Genomic DNA, 22,252 nt, shown 5'->3' on the forward strand with positions numbered 1-22,252 from the left:
CAGCATCTGGTCTCCCATCCAGAAACTGACCAGGACCAACCCTGCTTAGCTTCAGAAGCAAGCCAGCAGTGGTATGCAGGGTGGTATGCAATTATGTTCAGGGGCTTGGAACTCCCCATAATTCAAATTGCGATGATTGTACATCCGCTAAGAAAAGTCGGCGAAAACTTAAAAACAACATCAATGTAACATAAAAGTGTAAGTAAAAATTAATGCAAATAAGTTAGAAATGGTGCTACTAATGCAAATGACGGCAAAAAAAAACACGTCTCGTTAAAAGTAAATATATTTATGTTTGGTTATCTTTTGGAAATTGTCCAAATAAAACATTTTCATATCTGAAGTTCTAACTTGGCACACTAACGTTAGTTAGTTAATTAATTTACAGCATACAGTAGGCATATATTACTAATTATATATTTAATATAAGTAGACGCACTCATAATTGACTAGTGCATATAAAGCACCCACAAGCTACCGGTGACTGAAAATACAATCATTGGGCGATGAAGGTGAATGCTGAGACGCACTTCTTAACCTTCTGTCAAATGTATGACCATATTAGAGACGTGGGAATTAACGGAAATATATGCAAATTCATATGAATGCCATTGAAATGTAGATAATAATAATAATTATAATAATATAATAATATATGCCATTTAGCAGACACTTTTATCCAAAGCGACTTACAGTCATGTGTGCATACATTCTACGTATGGGTGGTCCCGGGGATCGAACCCACTACCCTGGCGTTACAAGCGCCATGCTCTACCAACTGAGCTACAGAAGGATGTTTTTTTGCATTGGATATATTTACCATATCATATGGAGACAGAAACAGAAACATTTTACCTTATAAGTAGACACAATTGCAAATGATTAAATCCTTAATAATAGAAATAAAATAAACGATTTAGTTCCGAATTTAACTTTAATTACATGACTTTACTCTTCACATGGGACGATTTCACTGAACAAAAGAAAGGGAATATTGAATGATCCATCGCATCTCCCAAAAATGTTTTCAACATACATCTGTAAAATGAGTCTAGAAACTAAAGCTTTGGTCATCTTCCTCTCAGGCTTCCATGTCTTCTCCCTGGACCTCCTCAATGTCCACCTAATCTTCACTGTCACTTTCCAACCTTGTTGAGGATTTCTCAAATTTGCCCAGATGGGCACCAATTTTCCAACCCTTGTATTGGTCCCAAACAAGGACCAGTTGCGCTCTGAGGCAGCTGATGTTGGTGGGATTTGGAGGATGATGGAGGCAACAGGGGAAAGAGCCTCAGATCCACAAAGTCCCTTCCACCAGGTGGCTGATGAGATATTTTGTCACAACTGCCATATTGCAACTCCATCCCAAAGCCCTTGCTTGGAAGTGCACTTTGCCAGACTGCCAAAACCTTGCCCTCATCCAGGCCAAGGTGGAGAGACATGGTAGTAATGACACCATAGGCCTTGTTGATCTCTGCACCAGACAGAATGCTCTTGCCAGCATACACAGCATACTCCAACATGTATGCTATGGCGTGTATGGGCTTCAGGCAGAAGTCTTCACACTTTTGATGTATTTCAGAACTGCAGTTTCCTCAACTTGGAGCAACAGTGAAATGGGCAGGGCAGCACGGAATTCTTATCTTACATCTGCAAGCAGAGTCTGAACATCAGACAGGATGGCATTATCTCCCACAATCTGTGCAATGGTTACTGCCATAGGTTTCAGGAGTTTCAGGCACCCAAAATACATAATCCAGGAGGATCCTCTTGATGCTGTTGTCCATATCGGCAGACTGTGATATGGCCATTTCTTGGAGAGACTCCTTCCCCTCCAGGAGACTGTCAGACATGATGACAACACCACCCCAATGGGTGTTGCTGGGCAGCTTCAATGTGGTGCTCTTATTCTTCTCACTTTGCTTGGGGAAGTAGATTGCTGCTATAACTTGATGACCCTTCACATACCTAACCATTTCCTTGGCTCTCTTGTAGAGTGTATCCATTGTTTTCAGTGCCGTGATGTCATTGAGGAGCAGATTCAATGCATGAGAAGCATAGCCAATGGGTGTGATGTGAGGGTAGGACTCCTCCACTTTAGACCAAGCAGCCTTCATGTTCGCAGCATTGTCTGTCACCAGTGTAAATACCTTCAGTGGTCCAAGGTCATTGATGATTGCCTTCAGCTCATCAGCAATGTAGAGACCGGGGGGGTGTCTGTTGTCCCTTGTGTCTGTGATCTTGTAGAATACTGGTTGAGGGGTGGAGATTATGTAGTTAATTATTCCTTGCCCACAAACATTCGACCACCCATCAGAGATGATTGCAATACAGTCTGCCTTCTCTATGATTTGCTTGACCTTCACTTGAACTTCTGATTCCAGGAGGACCATGAGCTGTTGCTATCGATAAGGTGTCTGATTCATCATTTTCACCTCAAGTAGAGGGACTTTTGTCAGAGGTTGCTTGTTGTGAGCGCTAAGGGAACTTTATGCACTTGGCCAGATGATTCTGCATCTTTGTTGCAGTCTTCACATATGATTTGGCACAGTATTTGCAAATGTACACAGCTTTTCCCTTCTACATTAGCTGCAGTGAAATGTCTCCACACATCAGGTAGTGCCCATGGCATTTTCCCGTCAAGATTAGGAAAAAATTAGTTAAAAAAACAAGCAAATACAAATCCATATACAGATAAATAGTTAACCAGTTAAATTAAACAACTCCTTTGTGAGATAAATGCTTTAAAATGAAACATGTATGGAAACAGGTGAATTAACACTCAGTTAGCAGGCTCAAGCAAGCTAAAACCCACATGGTAGAAAAAAGTAACTTTTGGAAATTAACAAGTAAATGATTTAAACACACTTTGCTGTAGGCTACTATTTACTAGTTAACAAACATCATATATGTCATATAAAATATATTCAACCCACCCAGTATTGTAATCAAAACTTACCAGAAAGCATGTTGTCCTTGGCTCAGACAGTGTAGTAGTGTGGGCCCAATAGCTTCTCATTGGTGTGCAGGATCTTGAGAATCAGCTGTAAAATTCCATTGCATTGAGTTGCAATTCCATTGAATTGGGGAAAGTTTAATCAAAATATGCCACAAGACCTAGAATTAACTTATGTGTATCCCACAAAAAACGTTTCACTGTTATAAGCTAACTTTTTGATGAATTTAAGCAAAATTCCAAGATTCCCAGTCTTAACATCCCATGGAAAGTTTCCGACCCTTTGCAACCCTTGTCATGACGTTGCCCTCTTTGAGTACAGCGAGCACCATCCCCCGCTCTCTGCTTCTACAACCAGACTCCTGTGGGCAGAGTGAGGTCGTAAATTCCTAAGGAAAACCTTGCCTCATGGACACACATTTATGGAGAGGTAAACTTTCACAGAGGACAAAGGAAATCCTTCCACCTCACAGAACGTGAGGTACGAACAAATGTCATGTTCCAGAGTAAGTGTAAAAGATCGGTGAAGAATCCAGCTACGAACTGGTGCGTTTGTCACAACTTGGGAAGCTCATGGGGGATGGTATGGCCACATTACCATAACACTGTTTATGTAACAGCCTCAGATATGAGGTTTACGTCTAATTGTTGTATAAGATGAATGAGTAAGGATGATACTGTTTGTATAATGGTATAATATGAGTATGGACTGTTTAATGAAGAAAAATACAATTCCCTTTTGATTTGAACTAAATCAGAGGACCGCCCCTGAGCCCAGTTAGGGTCAGACATCCTGGAACAGCCCTCTTCTGCCAGTCTGAATAAAACCCAACTTTGAGAAATTATCACCAGACCATGTTTTTCTCCATTAGGAAGGGGACTAAAGGTTGTAGACCAAGCTTACCTCAATTACGAGAGGGCTAAATGTGTAGACCATTGCTGAATATTTTTAACCATACCACGTGGTAAACTCTTAGACTATCGATACCGACAGAATGAGAACAAGTTTTTGATACTAATTACTAGTCTGCAGCTAGGGATTCGGCATCATTGAACACGAAGAACGACAACCGCCGAAGCATCCATTCTATAACGAATGTCAGTTTGAACTATCCCCTCTAACCAAGACCGAGAGAGAGAGGGAGAGATGGACAATTCTACAATAGAAATACTTTCACCGGCGATCAAGACGACACACTGAGCGTAAATATATATATTGATTGCAATTGTTCCCGAATGAGTGAGAGTTCATGTGTAAGGGATTAGCATTTCAATTGTTATAATTAACTCTGTAGGAACTTCTTAGTCGACCCCCCATTGCCCATTTGTCTAACAAGCTGCCATGCCGGTTCAGCCCACTAGGGCACATTCTTTCATTTCATGTAACCATATTTACTGTTTGTTTATGCATTTCTGTGAATTACTTAGTTAGTAATAAATTAATGATTTAAGACAATTTATGTATGGATGACTCATAGTGAAGACTGGATTCGTGCAGATAACCAACAATTTACGACGTTTGGAATGAGACTAACGTGAGGTAAAATGTATAAATCATTAATCAGAAGACTATTGATCAGATATGAAAATATCTGAAAGGTTATATTGGGAAATTATAACTTTGTAATCTGAATACTTTCCTTGGTGCCCCAACTTCCTACTTAATTACAGTTAAATGATTATTCAGTTTAATCGAGTAACTAATTACAGAGAATCTTTGATAAAAACAAAGTCTTCAGTTTAATAATAGTAAAGACACGACACCCTATTAGAGACACATATTTCCCTCAGATTACACAGATCCACAAAGAATTCGAAAACAAACCCAATTTTGATAAACTCCCATATCTACTGGGTTAAATACCACAGTGTTCCATCAAAGCAGCAAGATTTGTGACCTGTGGCCATAAGAAAAGGGCAGCCAGTGAAGAACAAACTCCATTGTAAATGCAACCCATATTTATGTTTATTTATTTTCCCTTTTGTACTTTAACCATTAGCACATTGTTACAACACATAATATGACACTTGAAATGTCTTTATTATTTTGGAACTTCTGTGAGTGTAGTGTTTGCTGTTAATTTTTATCTACTTCACTTGCTTTGGCAATGTTATATGTTTCCCATGCCAATAAAGCCCCTTGAATTGCATTGAACTAGTGACGAATTTCTGGCCAAGGGTGGTCCATTTTAAAAATCATTCCTTCCTCCCTCGCCCCTTGCCCCGTCATGATACGTCGTCAAAAGTGTCCACTTAATTTGAGGGCTGAGGGGATAGGGTGTGTCTTTTAAGTGTTTGGACACCAGCCCTGTATTGTAAGATATTGCACATTATTCTTAAAAAATATATATACACTACCATTCAAATGTTTAGGTCACATAGAAATGTCCTTGTTTTTGAAAGAAAATTATTTATTTTGCCCATTAAAATAACATCAAATTGATCAGAAATACAGTGTAGACATTGTTAATTTTGTAAATGACTATTGTAGCTGGAAACGGCAGATTATTTGAACAACTAGGAAAATGTTCCAGAGATGCCTATTATCAGCAACCATCACTTTTGTGTTCCAATGGCATGTTGTGTTAGCTAATCCAAGTTTATTGGTTTGATTACAAGATCAAAATGGCCAGAAACAAAACCCTTTCTTCTGAAACGTGTCAGTCTATTGTTGTTCTGAGAAATTAAGGTATTCCATGTGAGAAATTGCCAAGAAACTAAAGATCTCATACAACGCTCTATACTACTCCCTTCACAGAACAGCGCAAACTGGCCCTAACCAGAATATAAAGAGGAGTGGGAGGCTCCGGTGCACAACTGATCAAGAGGACAAGTACATGAGTGTCTAGTTTGAGAAACAGACGCCTCACAAGTCCTCAACTGGCAACTTAATTAAATAATACCAGCAAAACACCAGTCTCAACGTCAATAGTGAAAAGGCGACTCCGGGATGCTGGCCGTCTAGGCAGAGTTCCTCTGTCCAGTGTCTGTGTTATTTTGCCCATCTTAATCTTTTCTTTTTATTGGCCAGTCTGAGATATGGCTTTTTCTTTGCAACTCTGCCTAGAAGTTCAGCATCCTGGAGTCGCATCTTCACTCTTGACGTTGTTGTTTTGCAGGTACTATTTATTTTTTGCAGTTTTACTTTAGTACCTTATTGCAAACATGATGCATGTTTTGGAATATTTGTATTCTGTACATGCTTCCTTCTTTTCACTCTGTCAGTTAGATTAGTATTGTGGAGTAACTACAATGTTGTTCATCATCCTCCATTTTCTCCTATCACAACCATTAAATTCTAACTTTTTTTAAATTCACCATTTTGCCTCATGGTGAAATCCCTGAGCGGTTTCCTTCCTCTCCGGCAACTGAGTTAGGAGGGACACCGGTATCTTTGTAGTGACTGGGTTTATCGATACAGTGTAATTTATCACTTACATTTAACATTTACATTTAAGTCATTTAGCAGACGCTCTTATCCAGAGCAACTTACAAATTGGTGCATTCACCTTATGACATCCAGTGGAACAGCCACTTTACAATAGTGCATCTAAATATTTTAAGGGGGGGGGGGGTGAGAAGGATTACTTGATCCTATCCTAGGTATTCCTTAAAGAGGTGGGGTTTCAGGTGTCTCCGGAAGGTGGTGATTGACTCCGCTGTCCTGGCGTCGTGAGGGAGTTTGTTCCACCATTGGGGGGGCCAGAGCAGCGAACAGTTTTGACTGGGCTGAGCGGGAACTGTACTTCCTCAGTGGTAGGGAGGCGAGCAGGCCAGAGGTGGATGAACGCAGTGCCCTTGTTTGGGTGTAGGGCCTGATCAGAGCCTGGAGGTACTGAGTTGCCGTTCCCCTCACAGTTCCGTAGGCAAGCACCATGGTCTTGTAGCGGATGCGAGCTTCAACTGGAAGCCAGTGGAGAGAGCGGAGGAGCGGGGTGACGTGAGAGAACTTGGGAAGGTTGAACACCAGACGGGCTGCGGCGTTCTGGATGAGTTGTAGGGGTTTAATGGCACAGGCAGGGAGCCCAGCCAACAGCGAGTTGCAGTAATCCAGACGGGAGATGACAAGTGCCTGGATTAGGACCTGCGCCGCTTCCTGTGTGAGGCAGTGTCGTACTCTGCGGATGTTGTAGAGCATGAACCTACAGGAACGGGCCACCGCCTTGATGTTAGTTGAGAACGACAGGGTGTTGTCCAGGATCACACCAAGGTTCTTAGCGCTCTGGGAGGAGGACACAATGGAGTTGTCAACCGTGTTAAAAAAACTTCACAAGGACTAAACCTCACATCCTAAACACCCTATTGTTTTGGTTCTGGAGAAAATAACCTACATTTCTCATTTTTACAGATTGGGCTGCCAACTTAAACCAAAACTCTTTGACTTCCATAGTCTCTATGACCAACTACTTCACTGACAGGATTACATTCTCTATGTCTGATGTTGATGTTTCATTAAAGACAGTGTTTGGGTTCGTGAATGACTGTGTATCCATCCTCTCTTTATCCTTCTTAGGAACCACGTTGGTCTCCTACATTCTAGACCTGCTGTACTTTGGTCGGACAGCCCCTGAGCTTCTGACATCCAAGTTCCTTTCCTGAAGATGCACATTCCACTTTTCCCGTCAGTTTATAATAGAGAATTGGAAAACTTCAACATTTACTTCTGCCATTTTGTAATTTCACTGTAAAAAAATGGATATGTAAAAACATGTTTAAAATCAAGAGAGGGATTGGTGATGTTGTTTATGACCATCAAACAGCTACTTTATTACTCTACTGTTTGTCCTGGGGGTGGAGGTTCTGGACAAGTTAACCACCTCTCCTCACCTCAAGACTCACCTCCCAGTCCAGTTGCTGCCCAAGTCCATCTGGGAGCAGAACTCCAGGGTACCGTCTGCGTACATTTATGCTTGTCCTCTATGTTTCTCTGTTATATACCTCTCTCTCTCACACACTCATGTGGCCCGTAATGCCAAGTATACAAGAACAACTTCCTAAAAAGATTCATGGATGGAAAGATTAAGTGAACGAGATAATAAACGAGTAAATGAATGAGCTGTATATTAATATAGGACTGCCTTCATTATCTAAAGCAATTTACATGCTGTGAAATTTTTAAGACCTGTACTACAAGTGTAATAACACATAATACTGTAAGTATTGGCAGCAAAGACACACTGTCTAAGTAATAACACATTATTTCAGATTATTTTAAAATATTTCTCATATTTATTTGAAACCAGATAAGATGCCTCAACACAATATAATACAACTTTATGTAGAAACAGTCAACTAGCAAATGAATTAAATGAATATGTTGGAAAATCTCTACTTCTGCACTGTGGTGACTGTTCACAGAGGAGGACTGATTGGTTTCCTGTACTATGGCACAAACATCCCCACAACTGCCAATCACTACTGAATGTCCTTCTAACCCAACCCCATAATGCAATGAAGGAGAAGGCAGAAGTTGTCCCAGATCACGGGTAGAGGGTCAGATATTCGTCATCCATCCAAATGGTTAAGGTTAGAATTGGAGGTAGGGTGATCTGATCCTAAACGTGTAGTTATAAGGATGATTTCTACAGTACCTCAAGCTGAAAGTGAATGGAGAAACAGCAAAGTATACTGAAATCAGATGGGGTCATTGGAATGTGGACAACAGCACCACCCCATTGTACTGTACTGTAAATATTAAACAAGTCAATCATTTCACGTCACAGGGAGAGACTGCAATGACCCTGAAAGAGGCAGAAAACAGCTGATCCTGTCGCACAGGGACCCAGGCCGTGTTCGGTATGACACGTTTGGAAGGATAACATTTTTTTTTTTTAAAGAGGGTTTCTTATTGGAGGTGATCTAGTACCTCCCCATTTTACTCCGTTTCAAAATATCTTCTCCCATTTTGTGCCTATTTTGCTCAAACCAGGTCTCGAGGAGATATGGGACTGAGGGTCGACTCCTGGGCTTTGTTCAGTATCATTTTAAAATGGACACAGCTCCAAATTAGAGCGTGCCACTGCCATTTAACCCCTAAAAATGAAATGCTAACGTCTACTGCAATCCCTGGTATTGTTTATTGTGAAACTTATTTCAACACTTCTATCCTGAACGGAGCCCTGCATATCAGAAATTAGGGCTGGACAGTCACTGTTCCCAATATTCCTCCATAAGCCATGACCAGTCATCACTCTCTTGGCAGATAAGACCACTTCAGATTGTCTTCACAGTAAATACATTTTGATCATTTTTGAAGTGCACCTTTATTTACAAAGATCCAAAAATAACATACCATACTTTCTTACGCTACATAATATACTTGTATGATATTTTCCTCTTGAGTAGTAAAAATACTTCTGCCTAGAGTGCTCATGTCTAGGCTGTAGCGTACTACAGTACAGAAGTGTTGTAGTTCATAGTACAGTAGGCAAGTATAATGAAATATAGCTGCTTAGCTGTATGGAGCAAGGAGCATAGCTAAAAAAAATACGGAAAGTTCACGGTGTGCATTGATATGCTGCAACTGATAAAATATTGTGGGTATGTTTATATACTGATGTCAGTTATATTGAGTGTTACAAAATGCAGTCATAGGCTTTGACAGTCCGTGATAGAATGTACCACACACTATCAGCAGGTGAAATGTATCAGCATCATTTTCAAACTAAAATGTCTGGTTTTAGCAGGAACTATTTTAGCTTCAGCTCCGGGCATCAGCCACAGTTTCACAGGATAATGCACATTCTTTCTGCGTGTCAGTTCATTTGTTTTTCCTAATAAACATCACATTTACATACAAGGCAAACTACTGAAACAGCAACTCAATTATGAGCCGATTACCAGCAATCCTATGCGTGTGGACTGCTACACGAACTTCCTGCGAGAGGAAATATGGAAAAAGACCACTGTTGTCAGTCAGGTAATGTGTTATTAATGTATTTTTAAGCATAACTTGAAATCAACCACCAATGTGATCAATGTGTATGGCACAACTCTTAAAAACACATGAACGTATGCATCAAGTTCAAATATCAAGGACAGCAAATTAATACTATCAAAGCGAACAAAGTGAATAAATTCATATAAATGCATTTTTAACAGGGGCTTTCAGAAAGGAAGGACCCACGGCGTTCATATTGAACATACATGGCTGGCAACAGATTCACAGAGGGAATGGTAGAGAGATGACCAATAAATATTTTAAGGAATCCCTGGGTAGTCACCAATATGAATCCTGTATCAACCCATTCTTCTGTTCGCTCAGTACCACCTTAATGAATGTACAGTATGTGCTGATGTATGTGATGCTTGAAATGCAGCAAGTTAATCAAATGGACACAGGTGTGTATCTGTAGGCGTGTGTTTGTGTGTGTGTTCTGTTGTTCACATAATAATCTGAGTCAGGTTAGCCACACCTGTGCCATAAATACATTTGGACCACTCACATTTAGAGCAAACACTGGATAATGTCCCATATAGGACATCTGTTTTTACTCAGGGGAAATGAATGCTTTTATGTATTTTTCCTCATCTTCTCAAAATAGGTCCTCTGTCCATGATTCACGTAACATTCCTCATGTAGTTAAGTCAATGTTTATGATAAAGTCTAGTTGACTAGATAGACTTAAGAACTTAACACTTAGGTAATAACTTTATGTAAGTTTGTTTTTTGATGGTTTTGCTTGGGGCTTGGTCACTGGTCCTGATGTCCTGGGTTAGAGTTATGGGTTCAGAGGTCAATAATCTCACTGCTGATGCTGGCTAAGTCATCCTGCCTGCTGACCACAAGGTAACTCTTCCCTCCCGCTCCCTCCCTCTTTACCCTCCCCCTCTGGGTCTTAGTGTCTGGGGTGAGGAACAGCCTTGTGTCGACTTCCCCCTCATCCCCAAGATGCCCCTTGGAGGTTCTGGAGGGGTGCAGGGAGATGGGACAGGAAACTGAGGAGGGGACACTGGTTCCCCCGTCCCCGGCCCAGCAGTGCCCTTGGTGAGAGGGCGTGGAGGGAGCAGTGACCTGCCTGTTTGGAACACTGCTGAGCACACTGCCAAGTGGCACGGAGGAATCTGTACAGGCTAAGCGATCTTCACTGCTGTCAGAGATCTGTGGGTCGGTGTTCCTGCGGAGCCAGGGGCCTCCCTGACTGACAGCTGAGCCTGGGAAGGGAGTGGGTGAGGGGGCGCACAGGGGCTGAAACAGGCTGCCCCCATGGAGGAGGTGCTTTTGGTGCAGGGCCTCATCAATGCTGCGGCTCAGGTCGATGGGGGAGGGGGGTCGAAAGTCAAACTCATACAGAGACACCACTGACTCCTTCTCCTGCTCCAGGCTGCCGCTAAGCAAGTGCAGTGGGGGGTGGCCTAACGCCTGCAACAGAGATCCTGTGGACCTATCCGACACCCCATTTTCTGCAGACCTGCCCCTCTGGTTACGTCCACGGTTGCTGTCCTTGACGCCACAGGGGTGTGATGGTGGAGCCTCACGGTTCTGGTTTCTGATCAGACTCTTGCTAATGTCAGCCCCTGAGCGCTCCTGCCCTGCCCAGTTATTAGGCAGCTCCACCGCCCCGCCCCCTCTTACTCCTATCCCTCCCACTCCGTTACTCTCTGACTTCCCACAGGGCTTCCCCGTCAGGCTCTGGACTATCTTGGCCCAGCAGGTGTGTTTATGAGTCGACCCAGATGACTGTCCAGGTGAGGGGAGATCTCCTCGCCCCCTGCTCTCCACTGCTCCCTCCTCTCCTCTCCCTTGGGCCCTCTGGGGCCTCCAGAACACCCAGGAGCCCAAGAGAATGAGAGAAAAGGCCCAGGCCAGCTCCAAAAGCCGGGCCCAGAAGTGCACCAGCCACCAGTCCCAGCAGAAGCGCCTCCAGTCCCCCAAAATCCCGTAGAGCCACATGGTGGCGTGGACATGGAGCCCACAGCACAATGCCCCTAGGAGGGCAGACAACACCAGCACACGACCCACCACCGACCCTGCCCTCCTACCCCCTGGCCAAGCTTTAACTGCTCTCCCCTCCTCTAGGACAGGTGGCTGGGTTGGCAGGTGGTGGAGGTTGGGGAAGACATAGCACAGGAAGCCCAGGCAGAGTGCCAGGCCCCAGCAGAGAGATAGAGATTGCAGGGTGACAGGCACGGCTGGGGACAGGGCTGGGGAGAGCAGGTCAGCAGCCAGCAGCAGGGTGCACTGTAATACAGCCAACACAGCCACCAGAGGAGGGCGCTCCAGAGCAGATGGCAGCAGACTCACACCTGCCCCCTTCATGGCGAGCAGCACCAGTGCAGCCTGAGCCCACACCAGTAACGGCAGAGGGAGGTTATAAAGAGCAGTTAATTTAGGCCGTGGAAGAATCTTCCTTGTTCCGTATGGGTCAATCAGGCACATAGCTGCCCTGGCTGCGCCCGCCAGGAGGAGGAGGGTGTTGGCCAGGACCAGCGCACCACGGTGAGGGCAGTGCATGCTAGGGGATAGAACCAGAGCCAGGGTCGCTCCAGCCAGGAAGAGCAGGAAGAGGACAGCCGAGCCGTAGACATGGAGGCCCCAGGCGAAGCCCAGCGTCCTTCTCAGGTCATCCCACAGGAGAGAGGTGCCGTTGGGGGAAGTTAAGGAGCTGAGAGTGGAGGAGGGAGAGGAGAATGGGTGGAGGTGAGGGCGGCCCACAGGGATAGTGTGGTTCCTCTGAACTGGGCGGGGGTCATTTTTGGGGATGTACCGCCCTCTGACAATATGTAGAGTAGGGGTGATGTGGAGAGGGGTCATCCCTGGAGGCAGAGAGAGAAATTGTTAATTCATCATATTGAACTGTACCAAAATATGATTGTTATGATTGACAATAATACTCAAATACATTCTTTAATAGAGTAGAACCCAGCTAAAACAAGTGGACACATACAGTGGACCATCTACCCCACTAGAGGGGGCTAATTTCCTATGAGAAGAGTGTATTGAAAGCACAGCAGGTTCTCCTCCACAAGGCAACAAATAACCCACAGGGAGTTGAATATCTTGACCTTTTCTCCTACCAGGCCAAAGGACACACAACACTCAATATTTCAACTTTGTCAACAGTCTTTTCCAATGAGGGCAAAAATCACAAAGGGTAATTGTGAAACAGTTCACCTCTTTCAACCCCAAACAGCCCTCACACACATTCCAAATGGTAAATAGTCTCTCTCTCTTATTATCACCTCCTCTCCACTTCTTCCTCTCCCTGTTAGGGGCTCACTGCTTATTACTAGATTGTGTAATTGATGAGATCATCCCTTGACATAATCAGAAAGTATTCATATCTCCTGACTTATTCCATGTTTTGCTGTGTTACAGCCTGAATTCAAAGTGACAAAGTAAGAGCATGTTTTTATCCATTTTTGGAAATGTATTGAAAATGAAATACATAAATATCTAATTTCGTGAAATATTTACACCCGAGTCAACACATGATACAATCGCTTTTGGCAGCAATTCCAACTGTTAGTCTTTCTGGGTAACTCTAAGAGCTTTGCACACCTGGATTGTACAATATTTGCATATTATTGTTTTAAAAGTTACATTTTTTACTTAAATGGGCTTGAAAATATATGGCAGGACTTGAAAATAGCTGTCTAGCCATGATCAACAACCAACTTGGCAGAGCTTGAATATTTTTTAAATTAATAATGTGCAAATATTGTGTGTGTGTGCATCTGATGTGCAAGTGTGTGTGATGCGCACACTACTTTCTTAAAGTACATACAGTATGTGTTAAAGATTAGAGTTAATCACAGGCAAAACCTGGATAAGTCTGCTTTCCAACATACATTGGGAGACAGATTCACCTTTCAGCAGGACAATAACACAAGGCCAAATATACACTGTTGCTTACCAAGATGACATTGAATGTTCCTGAGTGGCCTAGTTAAAGTTTTGACTTAAAACAGCTTGAAAGTATATGGCAATACTTGAAAATGTCAGTTTAGCAATGAAAAACAACCAACTTGACAGAGCTTAAAGATTTAATGTGCATTTAGATAATCATGTGCCATTATTGTACAATCCAGGTGTGCAATCGCTTCCAAAGGTCATTCTAACGAATTGATTCAGGGCTATGAATACTTATGTAAATGAGATATTTCTTTATTTAATTTTCAAAACATTTAAACTGTCATTATGGGGTATCGTGTGTACATGGGTGAGAAGAAAATCTATTTAGTCCATTTTGAATTCAGGCTGTGACCGAATAAGTCAAGGAGTAGGAAAACTTTCTGAAGGCACTGTAGAATTTGTAGCAAGCAGTGCACTGGGTTAGTCAGATTTGAATAAATAAAAAAGAACAGATGAATTGGAATGACATTCACTCTCACAAGATGGCCACCCAGTCAGTGTTATCTTAGTGTTTAAGCCACGATCACGACTGCATTGAGGCATAGTCGCTGTGCTTCTATGGCAATATGCACCATGCCACTGCCTATTTCATTTGCTCATTCAGCAAACAAGACAGTTTAGTGCCTTTAACACAGTCAACACACCTTTATTTGCCCTTTAAGTTCTGACTGAATGGACGCACATTTCACGTTGTGATATAAATAAATAAAAATGTTATGGACGGCGCACAATTGGCCCAGCGTCGTCCGGGTTAAGGTTTGGCCAGGGTAGGCCATTATTAGAAATAAGCATTTGTTTTTAACTGACTTGCCTAGTTAAATAATGGTTCAATAAAAATTGTTGTAAAAAATCCTGTATAGCACATAATATATCTGTGGGAATGGAGCATGAAGCACATGACACAAACTGAAACTAATCAAAGACCTGCCACAATATCTATCACATATGCCTGTTCCCCCTCCCTTCACACACTCTCTCGCTCTCTCTCTGACACACGCACGTACATGTGTTCACACATGAAAACGCACATACGATCTATCTGCAGTTCAAGGTAAAACAAGCAAATCATTTCCCCAGAGAGCTCCACCTTATCCTGTTAAGCCCGGTAAAGCCAATAACACTCCAATCACAATTCCATTCATCCCCTCCAACCACCAGAGCTTAAACACTAAGATAACACTGACTGGGTGGACTACCATAACACAACTTACAGTGGATTTGGAAAGTATTCAGACCCCTTAACTTTTTCCACATTTTGTTACATTACAGCCTTTTCTAAAAAAAGTTTTTAAAAAATCCTTCATCAAGCTACACACAATACCCCATAATCACAAAGGAAAAACAAAGTATTCAGACACTTTACTCGGTACTTTGTTGAAGCACCTTTGACAGCGATTACAGCCTTGAGTCTTCTTGGGTATGAGGCTACAAGCTTGGCACACCTATATTTGGGGAGTATCTTCCATTCTTCTCTGCAGATCATCTCAAGCTCTGTCAGGTTGGATAGGGAGCGTGGCTGCACAACTATTTTCAAGTCTCTCCAGAGATGTTCGATCGGGTTCAAGTCCGGGCTCTGGCTGGGCCACTCAAGGATATTCAGTAACCTATCCCGATGCCACTCCTGCGTTGTCTTGGCTGTGTGCTTAGGGTCGTTGTCCTGTTGGAAGGTGAACCTTTACCCCAGTCTGTGGTCCTGAGCGTTCTGGAGCAGTATTTCATCAAATATTTCTCTGTAATTTACTCCGTTCATCTTTCCCTCAATCCTGAATAGTCTCCCAGCCACTGTCGCTGAAAAACATCCCCACAGCATGATGCTGCCACCACCATGCTTCACAGTAGGGATGGTGCCAGGTTTCCTCCAGACATGACACTTGGCATTCAGGCCAAAGAGTTCAATATTGGTTTCATCAGACCAAGAATTTTGTTTGCCACAGGTTCTTCCATCAACACAGAGGAACTCTGGAGCTCTGTCAGAGTTACCATTGGGTTCTTGGTCACCTCATCAAGTTGTAGAAACACCTCAAGGATTATCAATGGAAACAGGATGCACCTGAGGTCAATTTCAAATCTCATAGCAAAGGGTCTGAATGGTTATGTAAATTAGGTATTTCTGTTTTTATTTTTAATACCTTTGCTAAAATTTCTAAAAACCTGTTTTCACGTTGTAATTATGGGATATTGTGTGTAGTTTGATGTGGAAATATGTTTACTTAATCCATTTTTGAATAAGGCTGTAACGTAACAAAATGCAGAAAAAGGTTTAAATACTTTCCAAATGCACTGTATGCTGTCCGAGAAATATATGGGGTTTGGCTCAACTTTAATCTCAGACAATTTGTAATCGTAAATTCTACCAGTCTCTCCCAGCCTTCTCTAAAGACACACACACATGCACACGTGCGTGCTCACTAGCTGACGCACGCAAGAACGCACACACACACTCGGAGAAGTAAAGAAATGGTGAACAGAACACTCAGAGCTCTTTGAGTCCTAAAGGCCAGCTTATATGTGGTCTAACAACATGTCTGTAGCCAATTAGATTGCGACTGTCAGTTTCCATGTTGCACAGACATGAAAAAAGTTTAAAGGCTGGTTTACAGTCCGTCTATCGACATGTCTGTAGACAATTGTCCTAGCGAGATGATTATATCAGCAGTCCAGGTCTCCAAATAGCATACTTTCTCTATTTCAACATCAATGAACCCATCCGTTTAAAAATGAGTTCAGTAAATGTCAACCTAGCAAGCCAGGCAACCAAAAGCTATTTCTAAACAATGCTTTTGCTCATTCTAGCTGGCTAGCCAGTTCAAATAATGACCAGAGTATAGCTGACAACTACTTTTTGTTTATTATTACAGGAAAATAAACCCATATTATTATTTACAAGGTAATGGTGAGCTTACAGAAAACACCTTACTGCCACAATGTGAAGAAATAAAAAAGTAAGTAATTATATCTGAGAATTTACAACCCCTGCATCATCTTGTTACAGGAGGATTTGGTCTGGTTGCTGTGGCTGTCTGGTAACCATGACAACATTGCGGACATTGCGACAGTCACAGAGACTTTTTTCATGTCTGTACGACAAGAAAACTGACAGTCGCAGCGATGGTCTACAGACATTCTCACTCGCTAGTCTATCAAACACAATATTCAAGGCACCTACATAGGGAAAAAGGAAAAAGCACACACACAAATGGTCACACACAACCTCTCACATTTGTGTAACTCCCTTCTCTTAACTTATTTGGGACTGGGGGGCAGTTATGAGTAGCTTGGATAAAAAGGTGCCCAGAGTAAACTGCTTGCTACTCAGCCATAAATGCTAGAATATGCATATAATTAGTAGATTTGGATAGAAAACACGCTGAAGTTTCTAAAACTGTTTGAATGATGCCTGAGTATAACAGAACTCATATGACAGGCAAAAACCTGAGAAAAAATCCAACCAGGAAGTGGGAAATCTGAGGTTTGTAGTTATTCAACTCATTGCCTATCAAATATACAGTGTCTATGGGGTCATATTGCACTTCCTAAGGCTTCCACTAGATGTCAACAGTCTTTAGAACCTTGTTTGAGGCTTCTAATGTTAAGGAGGGGGGAATGAGGGCTGATTGTGTCAGGTGTCTGGCAGAGTGCCATAAGCTGATCACATGCGCTCACGTGAGAATTAGCTGCGTTCCATTGCATTTCTACAGACAAAGGACATCTCTGGTTGAAACATTATTGAAGATTAATGATAAAAACATCCTAAAGATTGATTCTATACTTCGGTTGATATGTTTCTACGAACTGTAATAGGACTTTTCGTCTGAACTTTCGCTTGGACTTTCCCGCGCCTCGTGAGTTTGGATTGTGTACTAAACGAGTGAACAAAAAAAAGAGGTATTTGGACATAAATGATGGACATTATCGAACAAATCAAACATTTATTGTGGAACTTGGATTCCTGGGAGTGCATTCTGATGAAGATCAAAGGTAGGTGAATATTTATAATGCTAATTCTGACTTCTGTTGACTCCATAACATGGCAGATATCTGTATGGCTTGTTTTTGTGTCTAAGCGCTGTATTCAGATTATTGCATGGTGTGCTTTTTCCGTAAAGTTTTTTTGAAATCTAACACAGCGGTTGCATTAACCTCTTGGAACACTAGGGGCAGTATTTCATTTTTGGATGAAAAAACGTTCCCGTTTTAAACCAGATATTTTGTCACGAAGAGATGCTCGACTATGCATATAATTGACAGCTATGGAAAGAAAACACTGACGTTTCCAAAACTGCAAATATATTATCTGTGAGTGCCACAGAACTGATGCTACAGGTGTAACCAAGATTAGACTTCAAACAGGAAATGAGCAAAATTTGAGGCATATTTACTTTTAAGAGTGTGCTACATTGTTTCTATGCTCTTCTCTCTGTCCATCTTCCTCTCCTTCCTGCCTGAGTCTACACTGAGCACATCCACTTTCCATCCCTCTCTCGCCTACTTTGTCTCTGCCTCTTCCCTCCTTTGAGCCTCTTCCAGGAACTTCCAGTAAAAACTCCAGCTGCATAAATAAAAAGGAAACTTAGGCCCAGTCAAAGCGGCTTTTGTTTTCCACCCAGGGAACTACAACACCCAAAAGCCTACTTTCTCTACCTGTCTTGGCCGAATGTTTGGTGGTACTGGTAGTTCTTCCTGGTTCAGTAGCCTTTGTCGGTTGATTGGTTGTGCTTATTGAAGTATTTCTGGGTTCTTCTTTTGTTGTCGTCGTATTGGTTTTAGTTGTGGTGGTTGATCCTTGTGCTGTGGTACTTGGCTGTTGATTGGTTGAGCTGGGAGTGGTTCCCTGAGGTGCCGCTGACTTTGGCTGATGATTGGTTGAGCCAGGAGTGGTTGCTCTGGGAGATGGTGATGTCACATTGGAAGTCTGTCCTACTATTGGTCCGTTTGGGGCTGTAGTAGTGTTAGCTGTCATATTACCTGAAGAAAGACACAAGAGACATGAAGCAGCCCCTCTGCAGACAACTACATAAATGTCACTCCAATACTACTCAAGTTCTAACAACATGATAAAGAACCACTCAGAGATTATAACACAGTACTCAAGCTCCAGTTATGGATGAACGTCTACTACTCCACTAGTACTTCTACTGTAGGTTAAAACATATTCCTCTGAAACTACACTACCAGTCTCATTCAAGGATTTTCTTTATTTATTTGTACTATATTCTACATTGTAGAGTAATAGTGAAGACATCACAACTATGGAATCATGTAGTAACCAAAAAAGTGTTAAACAAATCAAAATATATTTTATATTTGAGATTCTTCAACGTAGCCACCCTTTGTGGAATTTCTTTCCTTCTTAACGCATTTGAGCCAATCAGTTGTGTTGTCACAAGGTAGGGGTGGTATAAAGAAGATAGCCCTATTTGGTAAAAGACCAAAATATATTTTTGATTCTTCAAAGTAGCCACCCTTTGCCTTGATGACAGCTTTGAACACTCTTGGCATTCTCTCAACCAGCTTCATGAGGAATGCTTTTCCAACAGTCTTGAAGGAGTACCCACATATGCTGAGCACTTGTTGGCTGCTTTTCCTTCATTCTGTGGACCAACTCATCCCAAACCATCTCAATTTGTTATGCAGGTGAATGAGGACCCAAAAGCGACTTGGCGAAAACAGAGTCTTTAATCCAGTAAAGTAAATCTACAATCATAAAGCATAATTCCACTCGTAATGACGAGAACAGACTGGAGACTCGATCATGAACTGCAGGTTGCCTCGGGAAGGCACTTGAACGTAGCAGACTCAGACACCTGCTCACCACGCAGCATCTGAGGGAAACACGACACGACAGGGCGATACACAGACACAGCACGGTGAACAATAGACAAGGATCCGACAGGGCAGAAACGGAAAACAAGGGGAGAAATAGGGACTCTAATCAGGGAAAAAGATAGGGAACAGGTGTGGGAAGACTAAATGATTGATTAGGGGAATAGGAACAGCTGGGAGCAGGAACGGAACGATAGAGAGAAGAGAGAGAGGAAGGGAGAGAGAAAAAGGGGAACGAACCTAAAAAGACCAGCAGGGGGAAAACGAACAGAGGGAAAAGCAAAATGACAAGACAATATAAGACAAAACATGACACAATTGGGTTGAGGTCAGGTGATTGTGGAGGACAGGTCATCTGGTCATCTGATGAAACACTCCATCACTCTCCTTCTTGGTCAAATAACCCTGGAGGTGTGTTTTGGGTCAGTGTCTTGTTGGAAAAACAATGATAGTCCCACTAAGCGCAAACCAGATGGCATGGCATATCGCTGCAGAATGCTGTGGTAACCATGCTGGTTAAGTGTGCCTTGAATTCTAAATAAATCACTGACAGTGTCACCAGCAAAGCAACCCACACCATCACACCTCCTCCTTCATGCTTCATGGTGGGAACCATACATGCAGAGATCATCCGTTCACCTACTCTACGTCTTACAAAGACACGGCGGTTGGAACCGAAAATCTCACATTTGGACTCATCAGACCAAAGGACAGATTTCCACCGGTCTAATGTCCTTTGCTCGTGTTTCTTGGCCGTAAGCAAGTCCCTTTTTCTTACTGCAGTCCTTTAGTAGTGGTTTCTTTGCAGCAATTTGACCATGAAATTAATGCAGGCTCCTCTGAACAGTTGATGTTGAGATGTGTCTGTCAGTGGAACTCTGAAGCATTTATTGGGGATGCAATCTGAGATGCAGTTAATAACAGAGTTCTGAGGCTGGTAACTCTAATGACCTTATCCTCTGCAGCAGAGGTAACTCTGGGTTTTCCTTTCCTGTGGCGGTCCTCATGAGAGCCAGTTTTATCATAGTGCTTGATGGTTTTTGCGACTGCACTTGAAGAAACTTCAAAGTCCTTGAAATTTTCAAGATTGACTAACCTTTATGTCTTAAAGTAATGATGGCCTGTTGTTACTCTTTTCTTATTTAGGCTGTTATTGCCATAATATGGACTTGGTATTTTACCAAATAGGGCTATCTTCTGTATACCACAGCTACCTTGTCACAACACAATTGATTGGCTCAAATGCATTATGGAAAGAAATTCTACAAATTAACTTTTAACAAGGCACACCTGTTAATTGAAGTGCATTCCAGGTGACTTCCTCATGAAGCTGGTTGAGAGAATGCCAAGAGTGTGCAAAGCTGTCATCAAGGCAAAGGGTGGCTACTTTGAAGAATCTTAAATATAACACTTTTTTGGTTACTACATGACTCCATATGTGTTATTTCATAGTTGTGATGTCTTCACTGTTATTCTACAACGTAGAAAATAGTCTAAATAAACTTTTGACTGGTACTGTACATGTAAGTTTATCTTTAGGTACTCACCTGTCACTACTCCTCCACAGACTGTTGACACCACAGTGACGACTGTCAATCTTATGTCAGGTGACTGTGTGGAAAGGATTGTTTTGGCTGTTGTCAGGGCAGATAGGCGGGGCTGGACAGTGGGGCTGACCGTCGGGGTCATCTGTGCTTCGGCCATCTTGGATGATGGCCCTCCGCTGAAAGCCGTCTGAGCCTGTGGCCGGAACTGTGCCATTTCATCTGACGTTGTCAAGGCAACCGGTGACTCTTTCTTCACAACAGCCATCACTGTAGGGACAAATTCACTTCCTGATCCAGTCATCTGCCAATCATCTACATCCTTTGGTACAATTGGTCCATCAGATTCCCTGCTCCCTGATGTCACTGGCTCAGCACCTGAGGATTTGGTGGGTGGGAGCGCGGTTGGTCCCTTTGCAGATGCAACCCCACTTGGTTCTGGGGTTACCATAGTACCTGTCCTAGCCTCAACAGAAGTGGACTGGCTTTGGGCAGACCCAATGTTGAGTTTCTGAGAGGGGGAATGGGATTGACTGAGGTCTATAGTTCTAGTCTGTGTTGTGGGAGTGCCCATTTCCCCCCCACCCTGTCCCAGGTCAGAGCCCCCTTCCCCCCTACCGCCTCCCTCTGTGGGCCAATCCGTGTTGATCACTCTGACAGACCCATCGCTCCGACCTCTGGGACGAGAGGAGGGCAGACTGGGTTTGAAGAATGGAGTGATGACAGGGTCTGGAAGAGAGGAGGATGAGGAGGAGGAGCTGACGATCACCTGGCCAGAAGAGGGATGGAGAGAGGAGAGGAGGAGGAGGGTGAGGATGGATGCAGTGGCCATGGTCTGGCTGTTGAGGGTAATGATTTCTACAGTCCCTCTATTTGTCTTTCCATCCGTCTGTCACACCATCCTCATACTGGGCTCTGTAGACACAGACAGAACAGAGAATGATGGATGAGGTTAACTCAGTAAAGGAGTGAATATTATAACATGCGCGCCACGACCTTTGGATGCGGGGAATAAAATGTCACTTCCGCAGAGCACACATGATTTCCTCTCCACATTTCCTTTACACATTAACT

General features: G+C 42.8%; 1 protein-coding gene across 3 annotated transcripts in view; it reads right to left on the minus strand.

Annotated features, from left to right (window-relative positions):
* Positions 1 to 8,168: 8,168 nt before the first annotated feature.
* LOC124031657 (proline-rich transmembrane protein 3-like) overlaps positions 8,169 to 22,252 on the minus strand; it is a 46,850-nt gene continuing 32,766 nt past the window's right edge. For 2 of the 3 annotated variants that reach the window (XM_046343165.1, XM_046343166.1), the window contains exons 2-4: positions 21,182 to 22,093; positions 18,453 to 18,776; positions 8,169 to 12,712 (exon numbers count right to left, since the gene is read on the minus strand). In XM_046343165.1, the coding sequence (XP_046199121.1) occupies positions 10,686 to 12,712; positions 18,453 to 18,776; positions 21,182 to 22,010 (3,180 nt within the window). In that variant the 5' untranslated portion in view covers positions 22,011 to 22,093 and the 3' untranslated portion in view covers positions 8,169 to 10,685. The other variant, XM_046343167.1, reaches the window with a different exon arrangement.

Source organism: Oncorhynchus gorbuscha, linkage group LG03, assembly GCF_021184085.1.
Source record: "Oncorhynchus gorbuscha isolate QuinsamMale2020 ecotype Even-year linkage group LG03, OgorEven_v1.0, whole genome shotgun sequence".
In the NCBI taxonomy this organism is placed as follows: Eukaryota; Metazoa; Chordata; class Actinopteri; order Salmoniformes; family Salmonidae; genus Oncorhynchus; species Oncorhynchus gorbuscha.